At 45.7% G+C, this 19,916-nt stretch overlaps 1 protein-coding gene across 7 annotated transcripts; it reads right to left on the minus strand.

Moving 5' to 3' along the window:
* Nucleotides 1-1,464: 1,464 nt before the first annotated feature.
* baz2a (bromodomain adjacent to zinc finger domain, 2A) lies at nucleotides 1,465-18,781 on the minus strand. 7 transcript variants are annotated; one of them, XM_068596939.1, is made up of 30 exons: nucleotides 18,694-18,781; nucleotides 17,271-17,394; nucleotides 16,274-17,164; nucleotides 13,370-15,409; nucleotides 12,807-13,082; nucleotides 12,330-12,704; nucleotides 12,157-12,220; nucleotides 11,647-11,755; nucleotides 11,352-11,453; nucleotides 10,983-11,205; nucleotides 10,783-10,844; nucleotides 10,623-10,688; nucleotides 10,121-10,522; nucleotides 9,771-10,025; nucleotides 9,465-9,679; nucleotides 9,292-9,366; nucleotides 9,008-9,182; nucleotides 8,852-8,914; nucleotides 8,622-8,766; nucleotides 7,531-8,120; nucleotides 7,095-7,425; nucleotides 6,759-6,914; nucleotides 6,445-6,605; nucleotides 5,974-6,042; nucleotides 5,585-5,868; nucleotides 5,357-5,492; nucleotides 5,084-5,230; nucleotides 4,543-4,781; nucleotides 4,282-4,425; nucleotides 1,465-3,386 (listed from the first exon to the last, which is right to left on the minus strand). In XM_068596939.1, exons 2-30 carry the CDS (start codon nucleotides 17,392-17,394, stop codon nucleotides 3,227-3,229), a joined length of 8,079 nt encoding a protein of 2,692 aa, XP_068453040.1. In that variant the 5' UTR covers nucleotides 18,694-18,781; the 3' UTR covers nucleotides 1,465-3,226. The 7 variants fall into 7 exon arrangements, with proteins under 7 accessions (XP_068453040.1, XP_068453039.1, XP_068453042.1 ...); XM_068596938.1 differs by having other exon boundaries at nucleotides 18,588-18,741; XM_068596941.1 differs by lacking the exon at nucleotides 18,694-18,781 and adding an exon at nucleotides 18,395-18,556.
* Between the last annotated feature and the right edge of the window lie 1,135 nt (nucleotides 18,782-19,916).

Below are 19,916 nucleotides of genomic sequence, written 5' to 3' on the forward strand. Positions count from 1 at the left end.
GTGGAGATGTTCAGAGTCCGAGTTGACTCCCCTGACCCTCCAGGCATCAGGAGCCGGAGTCCAGAATGAACTGGTTGGTGGGTGGAGGGGGTGGAGGAGGCTGCTGGCGTGCCCCATTATGCCGTGGATTACCCCCTCCTCTCCAGGGCAACTGTTAAACTGTTATCCCCCCTTTTGTGGGGCTAAGCCCGACTGTGTGGCGATGGGACGGACGGGGAGGAGGAGGAGGAGGAAGGGGGCACTGGAACCCGCTGGCGTGGGGAGTTTTCAGCCCTCACCGCCCAGAGTGCTGACACTGACACAATTTCACACAAATATATACACACACACACACACACACACACACACACACACACACACTCGCGTAAAGTGCCAGATCAGGGATTTAAGGGAGCGACAGAGGGCAAAGAAAGAGGGAGAGATGCACCGAAAGACACACAAAGAACACGATTTATATGTCCATGCTACACCACCATTTTTTTGTGTGGATTCATGTGTCAGAATATAAGTGTGTGTGTGTGTGTGTATGTGTTTGTGTGTGTGTGTGTGTGTTGTACTTGAGCCTATACCACTGGAGAGCAGCTGGCAGTGAAGGCAAGACGTTCCCAGCAGCATGTGCCTCGGACAGAACCCCGCCCCAACACTTCAGCAGCATTTAAGGATTATTTAACGCCATTTTTATTCTTAAATGTGACATATTGCATCGGGCTTGCCTTGTGATATTTACAGTGAGTAGTAGTAGAGTATTTATAAATACTAGTGTTTCATATCAGTAATTATAGTTTTTCCACTTGATCAAATTTATCGAAAGCTGCTCTTTTTTTTTAAATTACCAAAACATGTTTCTCAATAGATTGTTTAGTCTGTATTTTAAAAAAAAAAGAAATTGTAAACAAAAAATGCATAACACAATATTCATCAGTGCCCACACCGATGTTTTAAAATAGCTTGTTTTGTCAGAACAGGACAAAACCAATTCATTTCAATTGTATCATAGTTATCACAAATATATTACAATATATCACAATTCAACAATTTTTCCCACAGAGCATTACAATGTGGAACAGACATCTTCTGTCCTCAGACGCTCACACCGAAAGAGGAAAAACTCCCCCAAAAAAGTAAAAACAAGGAATCAATGAATACACTAATTGTTTTCAGCTCTATTATAATAATAAGTTAATTTGTTACATGTCATAAACTATTTAATTTTTTTTTATTGTAAAGTCAATGATGCAGCAATCTTTTCCATAAACACAGGTATAAGGGATCAAAGGGCATGGACTGAGCCCGTACAGGTCACCAGTCTACTGCAAACACAAGCAGATGGATACAAGATACGGGCAATTTTAGAACCAACTTTATACATGTTTGGACTGTGGGAGGAAATAGGAACATGTGAAGGGAAACATGGAGAACACACAGAAAAGATTCAGATCTAAAAAGACAAAAGAGAGAAGTGACTAGATTACTAGATGTGGTTTTTATTCAACTCACAGTACATTCTACAGATGCACACGTGTTACATCACCTTAATACAACAGTCTTGCAATACCTCCTCTTAAAAATGATGATTTGGTCCTAAAAATATAAAGGAACAAATTTAAAGTCACCAAAACTGTACATTATTAAAAATTCACTTAACACCACGTTTGGTTTTCATATCTTTTTTTTTTCTTTTTTGAAAAAACGTCAGTCCCTTTAAGTGTAACAAGGAACATCAAAGTCTATTTTCCTATCAACGGATTTGAGTTCAGTGTAAGAAACACGTTTTAAATAAAACCCAGACTGTGGAGTCGTGTCGCCTTCATAGCAAACCAACCGTGCCACGCAACGTCGGAAATTGGCCCTTAAAAAGCAACACAAAAAATAAAAATAAATCCAAAAAAAGGGGAATGTAAGACAGAAAACCAGGCAGGAATGTGCCCAGTACCTCATGAGCAGAGCTCCTTTGCAATTCTTTAAAAACAGGAGGATTTGAGCCTTGCACGTGAGCTTTGAGGGGTTTTTTCGCCGGCTCAGACGAGCCACAGAAGTTCATTTTCTTCAACGATCTCGACCATCTCGTCTTGTAGCGATGATATTAATATGGAGCAAAAATTTCAGTGCGAGCCGCTCTTTGTCGTGTGGATCCATTCAGTTGAATACAGTCTGTGAAACTAGTTGATAATTTACTTTTAACGAGGGGAACAGTGAACTCTAAAAGTCTACGCCTAGACCGACTGACCAACACCAAATAAATCCTCCAGTCTCAGAAACCAGTGTCTTTCACACAGCAGCAGAAGGTGGGTATGTCCGTGTGTGTCAAATTGTGTGCATGTCTATGTGTGTGTGTGTGTGTGTGGCGTGCAAGACTTTAAGTGGAGGTTATACAACATCTACTCGTGACAGTCCAAGAACAGATTATTTTTAGTTTAACTGGCCTTTTTCAGAACTCGTCTAGACATCTCTATATGGTAATCTGTACACAATCACTACAAGCTATTGCTATTAAATAATCCCAGCTATTGTAATCTTTATATATATTTATATATAGAATATATAATAAAAATATATTGAGCAAAAAAATTACTTCTAGGCATAAGACCACGTTACATTACGTTTCCATTGAACAGGTAAGAAATGGCCCGAGCTCAAAGTGAAGAGTTTTGATCCGTTTTCGCCGTCGAGCGGTGCTAAGCAGGTCCAGTGTGCGGCGGTTAGGCCGCAATAGTGTGATGGCCTCTGACCTTCAGTACAGGTCTGAGAAACCAAGATACCCGGGAGGGAGAGGGGGGGGCGCGGGGCCTGAGACCGTGTCATCACCTCGCAAGCAGGGTTCGACAGAAGGCGGCGCCAGGACACGGGGGCTTGTGACGGGACGAGACGGGAGAATGCAAACGGGAGATGAGGTGCTGAGGTGAAGATGAGGAGACACGAGAGGAGGAATGAAAAGTGGAGAGCGGGAGAGAAAGAGAGAGCGAGAGACGCGTTCTTGTTCTCCGTGATGAGGAATGGGTACAAGTTCAAGCCAGTTCAGCTGTGGGCCTGGAAAAGATTTGGCCGGTAGAGGAAACAATAACAGACAAATAGCCAAAATCTATACATATATACCTATACATGAGAGAGTACACGTAGCTGGAAGACCCTCCAGACAGTCTGAGCAGTAATGGAGCGAGTGTGTGCCCGGGACGGTGACGGCACCAACAGTATACAGCCCCACCCTCAGGGGGAACGACATAGGCTTCTATTTGTCCTTATTCGAGTAGAACTCCGCCCAGCGGCTCTCAAAGAAACGCTTCATGGAGTGTCCGGCCATCCCCACCTCCGACGTGTCCTCGTTGAACAGCTCGCAGTTGTTGAAGACGAGCTGAGCGTCCGCCGCAAACTCCTCGCAGCTGCAGTACCTGAGACGAGGAAGAGGACCGGCGATTAAGAAGTGTCAGAGAGGAGAACAAATACTGCTGGAGAGCTTTTCTATTCAGAAACTGAATGGGAGAGTTAGGACAAGTTGCTGCATATGATATAATGACATATATATAACAAGCTCGCAGTGCGACCTCCAAAAGTCACTTAAACTGGCGAGCAGGTCGCCAACATGTCACTTTGTGTCACTTAAGGCTTCTATCCAAAGCCCCTCCTCCAAAACGGTCATTATGAACAACAAAAACAAACATGGATATTGTTAGTAATCTCAGCTGTCAATCTCGTAGCAAAAGAGATCAGCGTTTAACACCATATTGGCCACAATAACAGAACGAATTATGCACCGTTTGCGCTATATTCGTTCTCCATCGCTCTTTTTCCTCTTGCTTTCTCTGTGCTGCCCCGCATTGTTGAAGTGTATCCGAATGCTAGCACACGTCAAACGTTGTGTTATTGTGGTTAAATAAATTCATTTTATGGTATCGTTAAATTGTTGTGAGTCGTCCTGTTAATAAAATGGTGGGAGCAGAAAGGTAAACCGTTTCTGGCCGCTGTGAAAATGTAGATTTTGAAAGGCTCAACATCGATAAATATGAATTGGAGCAGAATATATTGTTGGATAACATTGTTTTGAATTTTGAAAATGGTTTCATTGGCCTTCGGACTGAGATTAATGCAGAGACGCTGATATATGCTGTTCCCGATTCATTCAACAGTTGTGTCGTCAATATTAACCTCATTTCTGTGGACTTGTTATTTTTATTACCCACTGAAACATTTAATTTTACAAGGTAAATTGATGTGAAAGCACCTTATGCCCCCAATAAGTGAACCTTTAACGGTTGTGAATGACAAAGAAACACAATCCTCGCTCACCCTCCCTGCAGCAGTCTCTCTCTCATGGTGAGGAAGTCCATGGGGATCTTGACGATGCGGCGGTAGCCCGGCACCAATCGGGGGTTGACGGGTTCGAGGAATGGCCAGGCGTCTGCGTGAGCCTCCATCTCCATCAGAATGATCCTGGCAGGAAACAAAATGAACACAAATTCATCACAACATTAAAAAAAAATATGTAAATCCTGTCGTGCAACATTAATAGGATGCAGTGGCTCAACAGGGGGCGAAGGCACCACTCACTCGCAGAACGTGAGGTCGGGCTGGTTGCGGGTCGTCATGCGGCGGCGTTTGGCGGCGGCTCCTTCTCCGGAGTGACGGGAGGCCGAGGGCGGCGATGTGGTCTCCTTGTACCGCGTCGCCATGCCGCCGCTGCTACTGCTTCGCCGCGTCGACGTCTCTTCTTCGGAGCTCTCGTCTTCGTATCGCCTCTTCTTCACACGGGTCCTCTTTTTGGACAAGCGCGGTAAATCACAGTCGTCCTGAGAGACAGAGCGCACGGAAGGAAGCAGGTTGAGCCGACGGGGAACGGAACAGCTCACATTTTATCATATATCCTATTGTATTTATATCTACAATTCTTGACTTTTGTAATGCTGTTTTTTTTCTCCCCGACGGCAAATTTCTTGTATGTGAAAACCTATTTGTCAATGACCCCGTTTCTGGTTCTGATAGAGCAGAGAACAAATTATTTAGGGAAAACAATTGTCACAAAAAGGCTAATTTATCCTGTAAGTTTTGTGCACATTTTTTCTTAGTCAGGAATCACAGGACGGGTTCTGACCTTGGCAACGCAGGCCGGACAATACCAGTCTCCCTCTGGCACCTGGGTGATTTTGGGCTTCAGGCAGTACATGTGGCAGCCGCGATCACAGCCGTCACACAGTAAGAGGCAATCGTCGTTGTCTCCCTTCCTGCAAACCTGGCAATTCTGGATAAAACACAGAGAAGAAGTCCTTATTGTGAAAATAAGAACTGAGTGAATGTGGTGTTGGTTTGTGCAGTGTGCTCGTAAACAACAAAGAAACAAAAAAGGTTGTGCAGTGAAGTTACTTACCACTTTAGTCACAGATCTCTCCCAAGCGATGGCCTTCTCCAGCTGAAGTAAACACAGACAGACCTGAGGAGCGCTTCGGCAGCGATCCAGAGCTTGTCTCCACGTCCGTAGTCGAGATGTGATCTCGCTTTCCAGACTAGAAAAAAAAAGGAAAAATATGTTTTAAAATGAAAAAAATCAGAACAAATCCCTCCCCCTGCACTCAGAAAGACAGAAAGTCCATCTCACCTGAAGACATCAATGAGATGCTCTTCTCCTGGCGTTGGCGTGAGCGGAGCGAGGCGCATCACCTCAGCGGGGTTCCACAGCGGCTCCTTCAGGTAGCGCCGCTCTATGTTTCGCTCGAGGTTGGACAACCGCAGCACCGCCAAGTCCACCGGGTGCGTGGCCACGCGGGGCAGGTTGGACCACTCCTTCTTCGTCCGCACGGTCCAGTCGTCACGCGGGTCGGCCTCGTGCTCGTAGTACTGGAGGTCGTCACGTGTGGAGTCGGGATCTGGGATCGTGTAGGGCTTTGAAGAAGGAAAAAAAAAAGGGCCAGGGACAGTTTAAGTATCAGCGAGGGAGAAAACTTAACGGATGTCTTTTTTTTTTTTTTCAAGTGTTTAAATAGTTACCTGGAATTCTGCCATTGGAGTCTCTGTATTGGATTCAGCATCAGTCATTACTGAACCCTGAGGGGCCGCCTTGTGGAAACAGAGAAGGCGGATATGCGTTTTTTAACATATTGAAATACTTGTTTATTCTGTCTGTGTGTTTATATTAGGCTCCAGAGTGCCTGTTATATTGTTCTGATAACATTACTTTAAAATAATGCAATACACTATTTTACTTCATTATTGAATTTGGCGCATAATGCGATTTATTGCAGAAAAATCATGCGATTATTCAGTTAATTTTTTTCAACCTTGCCCAGGTCTAAGCATGAGCCAAATATGTCATTATTTGTTGCAAATTATATTCAAGTCATTTTCACCAGCGTGTAGGCATAAAAATAACCTCTCTTAATTTGACTCAACTGAAGTCATAGCTGTTGATTAATCAGACAATGCAGAATAGAAACAAAAAAAGGAGAAGTGGTTTCGCACCTTCAGATGGAGGTCGGCTGCAATGACCCGCTGCTCCAGGTCCTCCACCCACTGCAGGGCGCTGATGTCAACCTCCATCGCTTTCTCCTGCACTTGCCAGGGCTGCTGCAGAGCCTCCAGCAGCACGTCCTTCTCATCTACCTTTGACGCAAATATCGGGTCTAGACCGGCAAAAACAGTTGTAAGGGGGTAAAGACACTGAAGGAAAAAAAAATGATGATGTGCAATGACAAATACTAACTGATCAGAATTAAAATGCAAAATGACAAACTCCACTAAACAACTGACATGATCCATTTAGGAACAGCACTCACCGTTGATAGGTTTGGTGCATATCTCAGCTAAACTCTCCATATGTTTGGCCAAATGCTTATGGAGCACCTTCTCCCTGATGCCCCGTGGATGGAGGGCCTGTAAGGTGCTATACAGTTCCTCTGGGTCCTGGATCCACCACCAGCCACGCACCATTGCTAGAGAAAGAAACACAAGCAATACAAATAAGAAAGGACACAATGAATTACTTTGTGTTACGGGTTCCTGTACATTTTTTGACGGCAGTGTGGAGTCCTACATCCTAGGATCAGTTTATAGTTTACTACAAAAGAGGACACAATCACATCTCTCAGAGTTTTAAACCAAACACAACTTACATGTCGGTATCGGCTTGACCACCAGTTGTGTGAAGTACTGCTGCTCGAGCTCCTGGAACACGGCGTTGGGAGGCCGGCCCCGGCGCTTGGCCGCCGCAGCTGCTCTTGGCCCTCTGCGGGCAGGACTGCTGCCTCGGCTGCCTCTCCTCCGCCTGCGCGCCGGCCTGGCGGGGGGAGTCGGGGCGGGCGTGGCGGGAGGAGCAGGAGCTGGAAGAAGCTGAGGCGGTGCTGGGGCACCAGCAGGAGCAGCAGGAAGTGTAGAAGGCGTGTCCTGTGTGGTTGCTGGGGTCAAGAGGTCAGCAAGGGGCAGGCTGGGCAAGAGCGGGTCCGGCTGAGTGAAAAAGGGGGAGAGATTAATAATCAATACGCCACACAGAAGACTCAAAGTGCTGTATTAAAGCACAAGTTAATGTATTCATAGTTCTGGTTAGCAAACCTGCATGAGTGGAGCAGCGAGTGCGGGTAGAGCACTTGGGAGGAGTTTAGGGGGTGAGGTGGGAATCTGACACTCGGTAAGGGAGTTATCGTCACATGGTTGTTTTGGGAGCAGGTTGAACCACTGTCCCTGTTTCTCCGCCATCTCCTTCACGCTCTCCTCCGGACGATTGCCCTCCGGAGCGTCCCCCGCTGCCGAGCACGTGCCGTTGGTCACCACCGCTTCCTGCGATTGACTGCACCAGCTCTGGAAAGCGGCCTGCGTGAGGTTGTGCGAGCCGCCGTTCGGCGATCCCGGCCCCTCTTCGCTTCCCGACCTGGCGCTGCTTCGACGCCGGCGGCGGATCTTGGCCGTGCGAAGGTGAAGCTCCACTTCCGGTTTGATTTTTCGGGGGCGACCTCGTCCCCTGGGCCTGCTCATGAGGGACGCGGTGCCGGGGAGGTTGTCCTCCTCCAGAGAAAAGGTGTGGGGCTGTCCAGAGGAAGGAGAGGAAGGGAGAGTAGGAGTGGTAGGCGTGGGGGTCTCCTCCACTTTGGGCTCCTTTTTGAGGAAGGTGACGGGAACCTCGGCTAAAAGGACTTCTCCAGAAGCTGCGTGATGAAAAGATAAGGAAAGTTGAGATGAAGGTGGAGAAGCAAAAGGGGTTGTGAAATCTAAAGTGCAGCGTTCATACACATTCTGACCAATGGATTTCCATGACTTTAAACCAAATTTCCATGACCAAACATTTTATGAAATCCTGGTGAAAATATTTAGTTTTCAAACTAACAATGAGTATTCCAGAGCATACAGTATACCTTAAATGACACAACTGAATGAGAGACAATAGTTTGATTAAAAAAATAAACATTTATACAGATGCCTGGATGTATGCCTGCTTATATTTTGAGCGACTTTCTTTTAAAAGCATATTCATTATGAAATGAACGACATGAACGCATCAATATAACACATTTACAAGGACTTTTCCAGGCCTGCAAATAACCATTTTAAAATTCCATGACTTTTTCAGGTTTTCCATGACCGTAAGAACCCTGCTAAAAAGGTGAGACCAATTACATTCTTCTTTCAAATTAAATTCTCAGACTCACTCAAAAGCTCCTCTGGCCCTTCGACCAGAACTCCTCCGAGGTGCGGCAGGGCCAGGTATCGGCGCTGATAGCGGTCCTGGCCCAGCAACACGGCCCGCATGGAATGAGATGACTGTAGTAGCTTTTTACGGAAAAATGCTTGGCGCTGCGGAAGATAGAAAGCAAAGAAATATTTTATAAAAAAGCAGCATAAACTTAGTAACAGCTGCATGTGTGTAACTTCGACTTACTTTGGCTAGCTTATCAATCTGCCTTTCAAGCTCTGGAACGCTGGCAATTGTAGGGCTCTCACACTGTTAGAGGAAAGATCAAAAGTAAATGTAGGAAAAAGTCCATTTTTAATTGAGAAAAAAATAAAAAGATAAATTACAACAGCAGATATTTACATCACTGAGTTTGGGCTCTTCTTTGCGTACACGGCGGTTTCCTCTCTCAGAGACCAGGCCTCCCTCCTCCAGAGTGAGGTTCTCCTCCTCTGCCACTCTGGCACTGCGCCTCCTCTCTTCAAAACACAGCTCTTCCTCTGAGCGTCCTGTGCGGCGCGCCAGTGCCGCCTTCAGTCTGCGACGAGGGAGAAAACTATCAGGATCAACACATCCGACGGCTCACGCCGTGTTTTAATGACAACCAAAAATGATATGAATTTGAAGAGAGAGAACCATGATCTTACTTGCGCAACTTCCCCTCAATGATCCACTTGTTCTTCCTGTAAGTTGCCATATTTTCTAACGTGTTGTCAATGTCACTGAAATATAAAATGTAAACATTAATAAAAAAAAAAAGTAACACACTTTTAGGTTCAAGAGCAACCGAAAGGATGAACAATTGATTTCTCCTTCGGACCTCGTCACGACGTTGCTGCTGTTGAGCTCGTCCACCAGGAAACCCAAGATGGCTGCCTTGGTGTCCGGAGGCAGAGCATGAAATGTTTTGGTCCTCAGCGTGTCGCACACTTCTGTCTCAAAACCATGAGAATCCAAAAAGACACGGAGCACTTCTGAGACCGTGGTGCGAGTCAGCTCCGTCTCAACCAGCTTGTCCCCGAGAATCTTTACAGACTGAAGGTTTAGACGAGGAGAAAAACGTACATTTTAAATGCTGTTCTTTTATTAGGACTTTCATTAATGCAGGACAAACTGTTTCACACACCTGATAAAAAGATGGCAGGCCTGGATCATGGAGCGCAGCCTCCACCAGCTTTATCAGAAGGTCCTGGACCTCTACTTGGCTGTCGCCCAGGCCTAAGAGACCCTCCTGCAGGGTGGCGAGGCTGGGGATGTCCTTGGGTATATTGAGACCAATTATCTTTCCATAGCCATGTAGGAACTCGACCACAGCCAGACAGTGTGCGAAAGCTTTGCCAGAAAGGACCACGCCGGGGATACGGGACAAATCTGGCAGGAGCTAATAGAGACAAAGTTTGAAAGTCACGATTAAAACCCTCCGTTTCTTTAAGTCTACGTCAGCTCTGCGATTACAGTTTCAATGAGACGACTCACTTTATGGTCAGTGAGACACATGTCCTCTATGGGCTTCTTGAGTTCGTCTGCGATCAACTGCTGCCTCTTCCGCTCCTCCAGGCGTCTCTGGGTCTGCGCTCTTCTCTCTGCGGCCCTTTTAGCCGCCAGGGCCACCTGAGCTGCCGCCTCCGCCTCCGCCTGGGCTTTAGCCAGAGCCTTGGCTTTGCTCCGAGCGCCCAGCACCCTCTTTCCCTGGGCTATCCTCTCCTCGTCGGTCTGCTGTACCGGCGGAGGAGTCTCGACCTTGACCGACCTCCTGCGGCCGGGCTTCTTGGGCTCTGCTACGGCGCCCGGCGCCGGCTGCGGTACCTGGGGGGCCGTCAGGTCGGTTGGTTCAGCCGGTTCAGCCTTAAGCTCCAGGTCCTTGGCCTCGTTCTCAAGCTGAACGCACACAGAGGAGAGAAGGCACGGATGGAGGTGAGGAAGGGGGTGGTGCTAAGGAAAGTGCTAATGAATTATTTAGGGTGGATTACATCTGTACCTTGGATTTCTTTTTCTCCGCTTTAACCTTCTTAATCTTTGCATCCTCCCTTCTCTTCATTCTCGCCTGAATATAAACAGCAGCAACCAAAATGAGGACGAGACGTCAACAGCAAAACAGCAAAAAAAAATATACAAACCGCAGGAACTGAACTCGATACCTTTTTCTTCATTTTCTTTTTGATTTTTGCAAGTTTCTCCTTTTCCTCCTCCGTTAGAGCTTCTACAAAATGGAAAAGTAATTACCTTTAGTGCAAAGTTCTTGAGGTTATGCGCACGTCTTCCGTTTGCCAAGTCTTAACTACTAGCTATAAACACCTCCCTGCACACTCATGCCTCTCACCAGTCTAAAACCACTCACCCTTGGCTTCAAGTCGCTTCAAAAGCTTGGCGTCAACTTTGCTGAGGAGGTCAATCATCTTGGGTTTGGGAGGTCTGCCGGGGCGGCGGGCCTGCGCTCCCTTCAGGGCGCGGACCCTGCGGGGTTTCTCTTTATCTGGGTTTGGAGGTCGACCTCTCCGGCCAGTGATTGCCATGATCATAGAGGGAACCTCCTCGTTGGCCAGGAGCATCCACTGCTTACCCTGTAGCACATAGCACATGTTTGTGTTACCTTGAGGTGAAACGCCGTGCAGTAGTTTTGATCCAAATCCTCTGGATGAGCGAATGATTGCGCTTTCTTCTTGCCTTGGAAAAATAAATTGAGCAGAACTTGGAAAAATATACAGACCTCGGGAGTTTCTCTTTCTTCATAGAAATCTCCAACAGGCATGCGTGGGCTGAAGCTGAAGTGCTCTCTGCTGACCACGCTGTCCATGTGCTTCTTCAAGTACTGGAGGAAGCAATTAGGAGAACAGGCAGAGGAGAGGAAAGGAAACAAGGAGTAGTAAAAAGAGAGAAAATAAAAAGGTAATTGTTTTGACATTATCAATACATCTTCATGTTTTAAATTTGCCTTGACGGACTACAATTTTAATGCTTTACAAAGATATTTATGGTTTTGTTTAACCGCCAGGAAAAGGTACCTTGATAATTTCTGGGAACTGCTTCATCCTTCTTCCACAAGGCGTGTAGTACCAGGTTTCTCCCTTCATGCGGTTCTCCATTTTCTTCACACGAATCTCCCTCCTCCAACTACAGTGGAGAGAGTTCATGATTACAGGATTATTACTACAAATAGTTAGAATTATAATACATTAACACCGCACAAACATTTGTAAACTAAATAAAACACATTTGAGACCTCAAACAGGAAGTGTTCCAGAAGAAACACTTTTGAAAAAGACTTTAAAAAAAAGACACTTTAAAAAAAAAAGAAGACTTTTTTAAGTTATTCTCTGAACGACTGCGACCAAGAGAGAAAACATTAAGCAAAATGTAAATATATTTAGTTACAGTGATGGATTTCTGAACTGATATCATTGTCAATTAAAACTGGGATAAGCTGGACATGTTTTGGTCAATGGTATCGAATTTAATGACTATTATAGAAACTAGAATAATATAATGAACAAAACTCAACAAAGGAACATTACCCATGTTGCATCGGGAACTGAACCTGCTCCTCAGTTGCGACCCTCCTCTGTCTGTTAGATTCACCTGTCAAAGAAAATGTACATAACCATGTTTAGCACTAGACAGTTAAACTGTAACATCTTGTCTCAGTAAAATGACATTTACAGTGGTCACTATTGACAGCGTTCATTACCTGCAGTGGAGCTGTCGTCGTCATTTTCGTCATCATCAGCAATTTTTTCGCCATCTTGTTTCGGTGTTTTTGCCACATTTCCCTCCTGGTCTTGTTTCTTGGCCCTTTTCGCCTTCTTGGGTTTCTCGACTGCCTCGCTAAAAGCTAAAGCTTCAGCCAGAACGGCTTCAATTGTGGACGCGACGGTATCAATCTCTCCTGCGGGAGGCCCAGCCTCTCCACACGCACCTGATGTTTCTTTAACATCCACCTTGAGAGACTTCTTCCTCTTTCTGCCCTTGGGTACCTCCACTTTATTGCCTCCTTCTTCATCAGGCTTCTTCTTCTCCACTTTAGGAGTTCGAACCCGAGGCTTCCGTTTGGCCTCCACAGGAGCTTAACATAACAGAGGGAAGAAGAAAACATTTTCAATCAAATCTAACATTTTAACATTTACCATAAAAATTATTTATTTTCTGAAATCAGAATGTTAAATACCGGGGGTTTTAATCAATGTTCCCTTTGGAGCTCGAGGTTTGCGTGGTTTCCTTGTGGTTTTCTTTTGTCCTCCAGCAGCTGCCACAACAGGATCGGTTACTGGTTGGAGTGGGTGTACAGCAGGGCTCTCTGCTGGGGTACTGAAGGCGATGAAGTTCTCATCTCTCATCTTAAAACTCAGGGGAGTCGTCGTCTCACTAGCGGTGGTCTTGATGCTGAGGCCTCCAGCTGAGTCTGATGCATCGTGTCCTCTGGGACTCCACTCTGCTTCCGGTCCTGATACAAAACAACAAGAACATTAAACCGTGGGCAGAATTCAGAAAAACAGGATAATGACATACACAACAGAATCTGTTTGGAAACATACGCATAATTTAATGGTTGACGGTGAAAAGCAATGTGCAAAAAAACTAATTTATGGAGGGTAAAATACAAATACAAATCGGTATAGGCATGTGGAAGGCATCATACTAATAACTAGAGCTTGGATGTGATACTAGTTTCCAGGAATGTGCGTCAATGACCTGGCTGAGATGGCACAAATGAGAGCGAGCTGGACTTACTTGAGTTGTCAGAAGGCTCTTCAGTCCGCGAGAGAGACTCCAGCATGGATTCTCCTGCGGTTTGACAGCTGTCCTTGGTCTCATCTGCCTCAGAGGTTTCCCCTCCCCTGGTGGAGTCCAACGTGTCATCCCTGGAGTCTTCCACAGAATAGCTACTAACTCCAGTGGTGTCAAACCCAGTAGATGGTTCCTCTTCTGCGTGGGCAGTGCTGTCAAACTGAGAGTTCTCCTTTCTCAGGAGAATGCTGCTGTCGAAGTGAGATGAGTCGTCTACGCATGAGCCATCGCTGTCTAGGAGCGAGGTCTTTTCAAAGGCGGAGCTCACGTTAATTCTAGAGGGGCGGTCGAACGTTGAATCGCCATCAAAGTGAGAAGCAGCGTGCGAAGAGTTAAAACTTTCTTCTTCATCCGTCAGATGTTCAAGTCTTGTGCTGTGGAGATGTGAAGACTTTGTGAGCGGAGTCTGCTCCATTACGGAGTCTTCTGCCTCACAGATACTGCTTTGCAGGTGGTGCTTTTCAGAGGTTGTTGGTGTATTCTTGGGAGCGACCGTGGCCTGCAGGGGTTTCCCAGGAAGATCAGTGAGGAATTTGGGCGATCGAATTTCAGATTCGTTAGTCTCAGTAGCTTCCACCTCCTGTGATGGTTTGGTTTGGGGACAATAAGGGCGGGGGAGGTGTTCTTCTGGTTTTCCATTTAGTTCATCAGACAACGCTTTCCTGTCCTCACTATGACCATGGTGATCTGACTGAGGAGACGACGGCTTCAGTGCGTGCGGAGGAGAGGTGTCAGGAGGATGCTGTTCAGAGTCAGAACTTTGGACCACTCCAGAAGATGTGCCCATTGCAGAAGCCAGAGACACCAAAGCAGGAGGGGCGGACACGGGTGCAGTCCTGGAGGCTTGAGCGGTTAGAAGAGGTAGGGTAGGCGGAGGTCGGACTGTAAGACTTTCATGGGCTGTGAGGGAGGGTAGATTCGCCGCCCCTGCTGGTGGTGGTGGTGGTGATGATGATGATGATGATGATGATGCTGCTGCTGCTGCTGCTGCTGCTGCGGAAAGACCAGGGTCAGCAGCTGGAGGAGTGCATGTCTGACGCTTGGGAGTGAGTGCTTGGTCAACTGGTTTACTGACAACTAAAGGAGTTTTTGAGACGGACATGACAGATGCAGATGTACAGGAGCTGGGGGGTGTTGAGGTTGAAGATCCTGATGCTGACATTAGAGGTGGAGCTACACCAGCAGACAAGGATTTTGCACCCATTGATGAGGCAGAAGACCATAATTTGGGGGGTCCGGGCCTTTCGTGCGGAGCTCCAGGCGTATCAGGAAAGCAAGATGTCATCAGAGGGGGCTTGGACCCCAGAACCATCTGCTGAAGAGATGAGATGGGTGCAGTTGTGACATTTGTTGGAGGTCTAAAAGCTGAAGGAGGCAATGAAGACTTGATTTGATGAGTCAAAGAGTCTGACGACAAAGGAGAGCCTGAAGAAACTGCAGGGTAAAACATACTATCGGTTGAAGCATGAGATGTCGACAACTTTTGAGGTGATGCAGGCAGGGGGGAGGAAGAGGACCCCATTGACAGATGCTTGGATGCAGCAGGAGATGTCTCAGTCGCATCAGAAGCGGTAGGCCTGAGGCCTTGCTTCATTAGAGGCGATGAGGAAAGTCTGGGAGGAGCAGATGGAGACAGAGTAGCGGACACATTGGGGGGCGTTGAGATTTGGGGTGGAGATTCTACATCAGGGAGTGATGCTAGAGGAGGCCCGGGGGCAGACGTGGGCGACTGAGAGACCCGAGGAGGTGTTGAGGCCTTGGTTGATGCAGAGAGCAGCGATGACACCGAAAGGGTAGGTGTATTAACGGCTGTCTCTCTGACAGGGGAAGCCATTTCTGGTTGCGGGGCTGCCGGCTGTTCAGAATGGTGACAGTAATCAGGTCCCACATGAGCTGAACTTTTGGGTAGCCGATGGGCAGAAGGTGCCCTTTCCATGCCATTATAGCTGGTATCTACATCCTCGACAGTTTCTCGTATGCGCCCTGAGAAAGAAATAAACAAAAATGTCAATAAAAGAAATAAGGCGGTTAAGTGTTTTTGCTTATGTTGAATTCCCAATGAGCGTATGATGCATTGAAGAGTTAGATGGTCACTGTTTTACATAATTAAACAGTGGCACCTGCTGGTTGAACCTTAGCATTATTCCAGCGCTGAGCACCGACATGAATCCTTGCCTGATATTAAATATTCATGTGCAAGAAATAACTAGCAGGGCTAGAGTGCATTATTTTCCCAATTACTACATTTGCCCACTATTTTTTAATTGTCTTAAAATTAAATTAAGTGTCCATTACAATTTCCCAGTGTTGAAAGTGACACATTCAACTGTCTTGTTGCAAAAACAGATAATATTCATTTTAGTATTATAAAAGACTACATAGTTATATTAAATAACAAACAATAATATAACAAAATAACACATTTGAGAAGCTAAAACCCCCCCAAAAAAGCTCAAAAGATGAACCAATAACAAATAATTATCTTCTATACAGATCCCACAGAATGGAAATACAACCAGGGAGTGCCATGTTTTAATATGATCAGCAGCCGGGATAACTAGACCAAATATGTACAAAGAGGAAGAGGACCATATGACTGTATGAATATCACTCAACTGGTGACTTCTAGGGAGGAAATGTGAAGTCGAAGAGACGATTTCAATTATGAGGAAATAGAAGTTTGATAGATACCAGTAGTGTCAACATGTAGAACTAACCAATTCCAGGCACAAATGTAATAGCATTAGCTTTTTGTGGGAACTAGAGAAACCCAAAAGGACAGACTTGATAAAATTAGACAAAGCGTTCCTCAAAACACATCTGCAGCGTGAAAGCGTAAATGCTCACCTTGCATGGTGGTAGATATTCCCACATTGCTAGCATGGGGGCTCCGCTCCCTGCTGTGACCCTTGGGCGATCCACTATCCTGCACCGTTGACGGAGACATCATTGCCGTTGAGGGTATTCCCACGGGGAGTGGACTGCCAGTGCCCCCTCTGCCTAAACTGTGGTGCTGCGGGCTGCCGTGGGAAGGAGTAAAATTCTGGGCAGCTGGCGGCATCATCTGAGCCTGGCCTTGAGGCTGCGACTGCTGTGATGGCTGTTGCTGAGGAGATGGAAGGGAGGGGTGCTGGGGTTGATGCTGGTAATAGGGCATCTCATTAGGCATCAGGCCATAATGCTGCGCTTGCTGGTGCTGCTGGTGGTGGTGGTGGTGTGGGAGACGGTGGGAGTGGAGGTGCTGCTGTGCCGGCTGATGCGGGGTGGGTTGTAAGGACTGCTGCTGGTGATGTTGTGATGGTGTTATTCCAGGATGTGCCTGACTCGGGTATGTCCCATACATACTGTGGGAGTTATAACTTATCTGCTGTGGGCCAGGGTTACTCCTGTTCCAGTACTGACTCCCAGTCAGAGGCATGTTTGGTGGGCCAGCCACAGGGGGCTGGTGGGAGCTTTCAACACCCCCATTCAGCTGGTACTGTCCATGACCCTGGAAGTGGTGCTGTGACTGAGGCTGCACCATCCCGGGTGTAGGCTGCTTCTGGTGCATCCCGTGCCCAGGAGAGTTGCCCATGGACGGACCGTACTGCGGGTGACCTGCCCACAAGTAGTCGTAGCCCATGCTGCTCTGGTGGTGGTTGCTCATGTGTGGGTACGGAGCCGATGGTGGGTGGGAACTGGGCACCCCGGACCCGAGTACAGTAGTGACGCCATTCACATTCATTTCGCCATTCATATCTGTTTGACAAAAGAACATTAATAACAAAACGTTAAAAGATAAAGTGAAGTCTGGCTTTGTAAAAGTAAACGAACGCTTTCGCAATAAAGCCCGAAAAATACTCACTCTTTCCCTGCTGAGGAAAACTCATGGAGGACCCATTAGTATAAAGAGAATCCCCTGAGGAGAGTTTCAGTCCTGAGTTTGCTGAGGAGTGGGTATCATAGTTGAAATGATTATTTGACTCCATCTGGGAAACCATAGAAAAAAAATACCCAGAGTTAAACTCCCAATGTTCATTCAAAGTAAAAAACGTATAAGAAGTGTACACAAATGCTCCACGGGGCTTAAGATGCACGCGCAGGATATATACATGTCTGAATCACAAACAAAAGTATCAATTTAATAATTGCACAACGCAGCTTTGAACACGACACGCAATTATGCACGAAAATCTCTCCCAGATGATTTGGGAAAGCCGCAGCTTGGTGACAGCAGCATCTCGTTCCGACAACAACCGTCAAAATGTCGCAGCAACAGCAGATGCCAGGCCCCGACGAGCCGTAACGGACAACCGGGATATCACGATAGAGGCGCCGCTGATATCAACTCAACTCAAAATTTACCGTGATGAGCGCGCGCGGCCCAAAAAAAACGGTGCCCGAAAGAACCGGCGGCCTCGGTCGCGTATCAACGGATACGGCGATCGTATCTCACAGTCACACTACTCCCGAGGCCTGGAGCATAGTAACCCCCCCACACACGTACATACACAAGCGTAACACACGTAACACAAACGTGTGTTGACTCGATTTCCTAATTCAGCAAAGGCCGTTAAGGCGAGTCGCGTGAGCCTCGTTCCTCGGAACGGAAGATTCACTTTTTTTTTTTAAAGCGCCTGCTCGTCAACGGCGCTAACGGCCGGTACCGGAGATGTTTACACGCGGGGGAGTTTAGCTCCTCGGTGGGTCGAAAGTACCATTTAGTTTACCGCGAACAGTCGGACAGAAACAGCCGCTCCAGCTCCAAGGTTATTGAGCTAAATCATCACAATAGAGCGGAGCTAAAGGGGGGTTAGCTAGACAGCTAGCTAACTAGCATCATCAACGGTCGCCCGGGTCCTCGCGCTCCGACGTGAGCTAATAAACCAGGTGGAAGGTGCCGCAGCCGCACTGGTGAGGGTCCGCGATGCCCTCCTAGAAAATATAAAATACCAACCTGTGTGTCGGTAACGACCGACGCTAACTCACCCACACTCGCTTGTTAACAGATGGGAGGCGTGCTCCCCCTTTTGTTCACGGGCTAACGTTGAGCTAACAGCCAGATGAAGTTACATTGTTTACGCTGCACGCACACAGACACATTTTTTTTTTGCAGAGCATCATCCTCCCACACTGCCACCATCAAAAGTTTCGCTGATATTTCAGGTTAAAGCTATCCAACCTTTCGAGTCCTTGAGTTTCGAAGGCGCAGGTGCCTCTAAAAACCTTCGTCTAATGTGCGAGTGAAGCTGGCACCGCGGTAAATAATAAACAACTAATTCCCAAACCTTTGGGTTTTAAATTAGCAAACATGGCTGGTGTGGTCCATTGCAGCCATGATCACAGAACGGAGCGAGCAGGAGTAAACGTCCCAACAACAACCGCGTACACATCCGGTCACATGTCTTCACGAGACTTCACAAGAAAATCCCCGATTATAATAACAATGACCAGAATCACTTATAATATTATTAGTTATAATATTAGCAATGACCAGAATCACTTGTAGTATTATTAATTATAATAATAACAATGACCAGAATCACTTATGGTATTATTAGTTATAATAATAACAATGACCAGAATCACTTATAGTATTGTTAGTTATAATAATAATGACCAGAATCACTTATAGTATTATTAGTTATAAAAACAATGACCAGAATCACTTATAGTATTATTAGTTATAACAATAACAATGACGAGAATCACTTATGGTATTATTAGTTATAATAATAACAATGACCAGAATCACTTACGGTATTATTAGTTATAATAATAATAATGACCAGAATCACATATAATATTAATATACATAGTATTATTTATAATAATATAAATGACAAGAATTGCCCATAGTAATAGTATATGTATTATTGTTTATAATAATAACAATGATCGCAATCACATATACAATTAGTATATGGATTATTATTTTATGATAATATCAATGACTAGAATCCCTTATAGGAATAGTATATGTATTATTATTTATAATCATGACCACAATCACGTATAATATTAGTATATGCATTGCTATTTATAATATTAATGACCACAATCACGTATACTATTAGTATATATACAGAACAATAAGAAAAACTGTATAACAAAAAGTGTATAATACGTAATTCGGACACCAGTGTGAAATAAAATAGAATAGCAAGATTAAGTTAAATATAGTAAAATAATCTACTAACAAAGTAAAAGTAAACTACAACAAAAGATTATCTATACACATATAAACACAAACACATTTGTAGTAAGTAACACCTCTAAATAATTAAATAAAACATAAAATTTGAATTGTGGGGAAGAAATCAGCAGCATGAAATTTAAATACTCAGGTAAGGTAGGCTACAATACCCAAGTACAAGTATTTGAGTAGGTGTACAGGTGTACATATTGAATTACTTTCCACCGTTCCTTAACACAAACCCAAATGGTTAATGGCCAATATTAACACTGTGTTATTATGTCAAATCTAGGCTTTTATTTTAATGTGCTCCAG

The sequence above is a fragment of the Clinocottus analis genome, unplaced genomic scaffold, assembly GCF_023055335.1.
Source record: "Clinocottus analis isolate CAN_PGR_092001 unplaced genomic scaffold, fCliAna1.0.p SCAF_4, whole genome shotgun sequence".
In the NCBI taxonomy this organism is placed as follows: domain Eukaryota; kingdom Metazoa; phylum Chordata; class Actinopteri; order Perciformes; family Cottidae; genus Clinocottus; species Clinocottus analis.

Bases quoted from the DNA above. Each gene is read 5' to 3' on its own strand.
- baz2a (XM_068596936.1), bottom strand. From the start codon at position 17,406: ATGGTTTCCCAGATGGAGTCAAATAATCATTTCAACTATGATACCCAC. The intron at 9,680-9,770 runs GTGTGTGAAACA...CTAAACCTTCAG, and splicing joins GCCTGCCATCTTTTTATCAG to TCTGTAAAGATTCTCGGGGA. The intron at 5,869-5,973 runs GTAACTATTTAA...CCTTCTTCAAAG, and splicing joins CTCCAATGGCAGAATTCCAG to CCCTACACGATCCCAGATCC.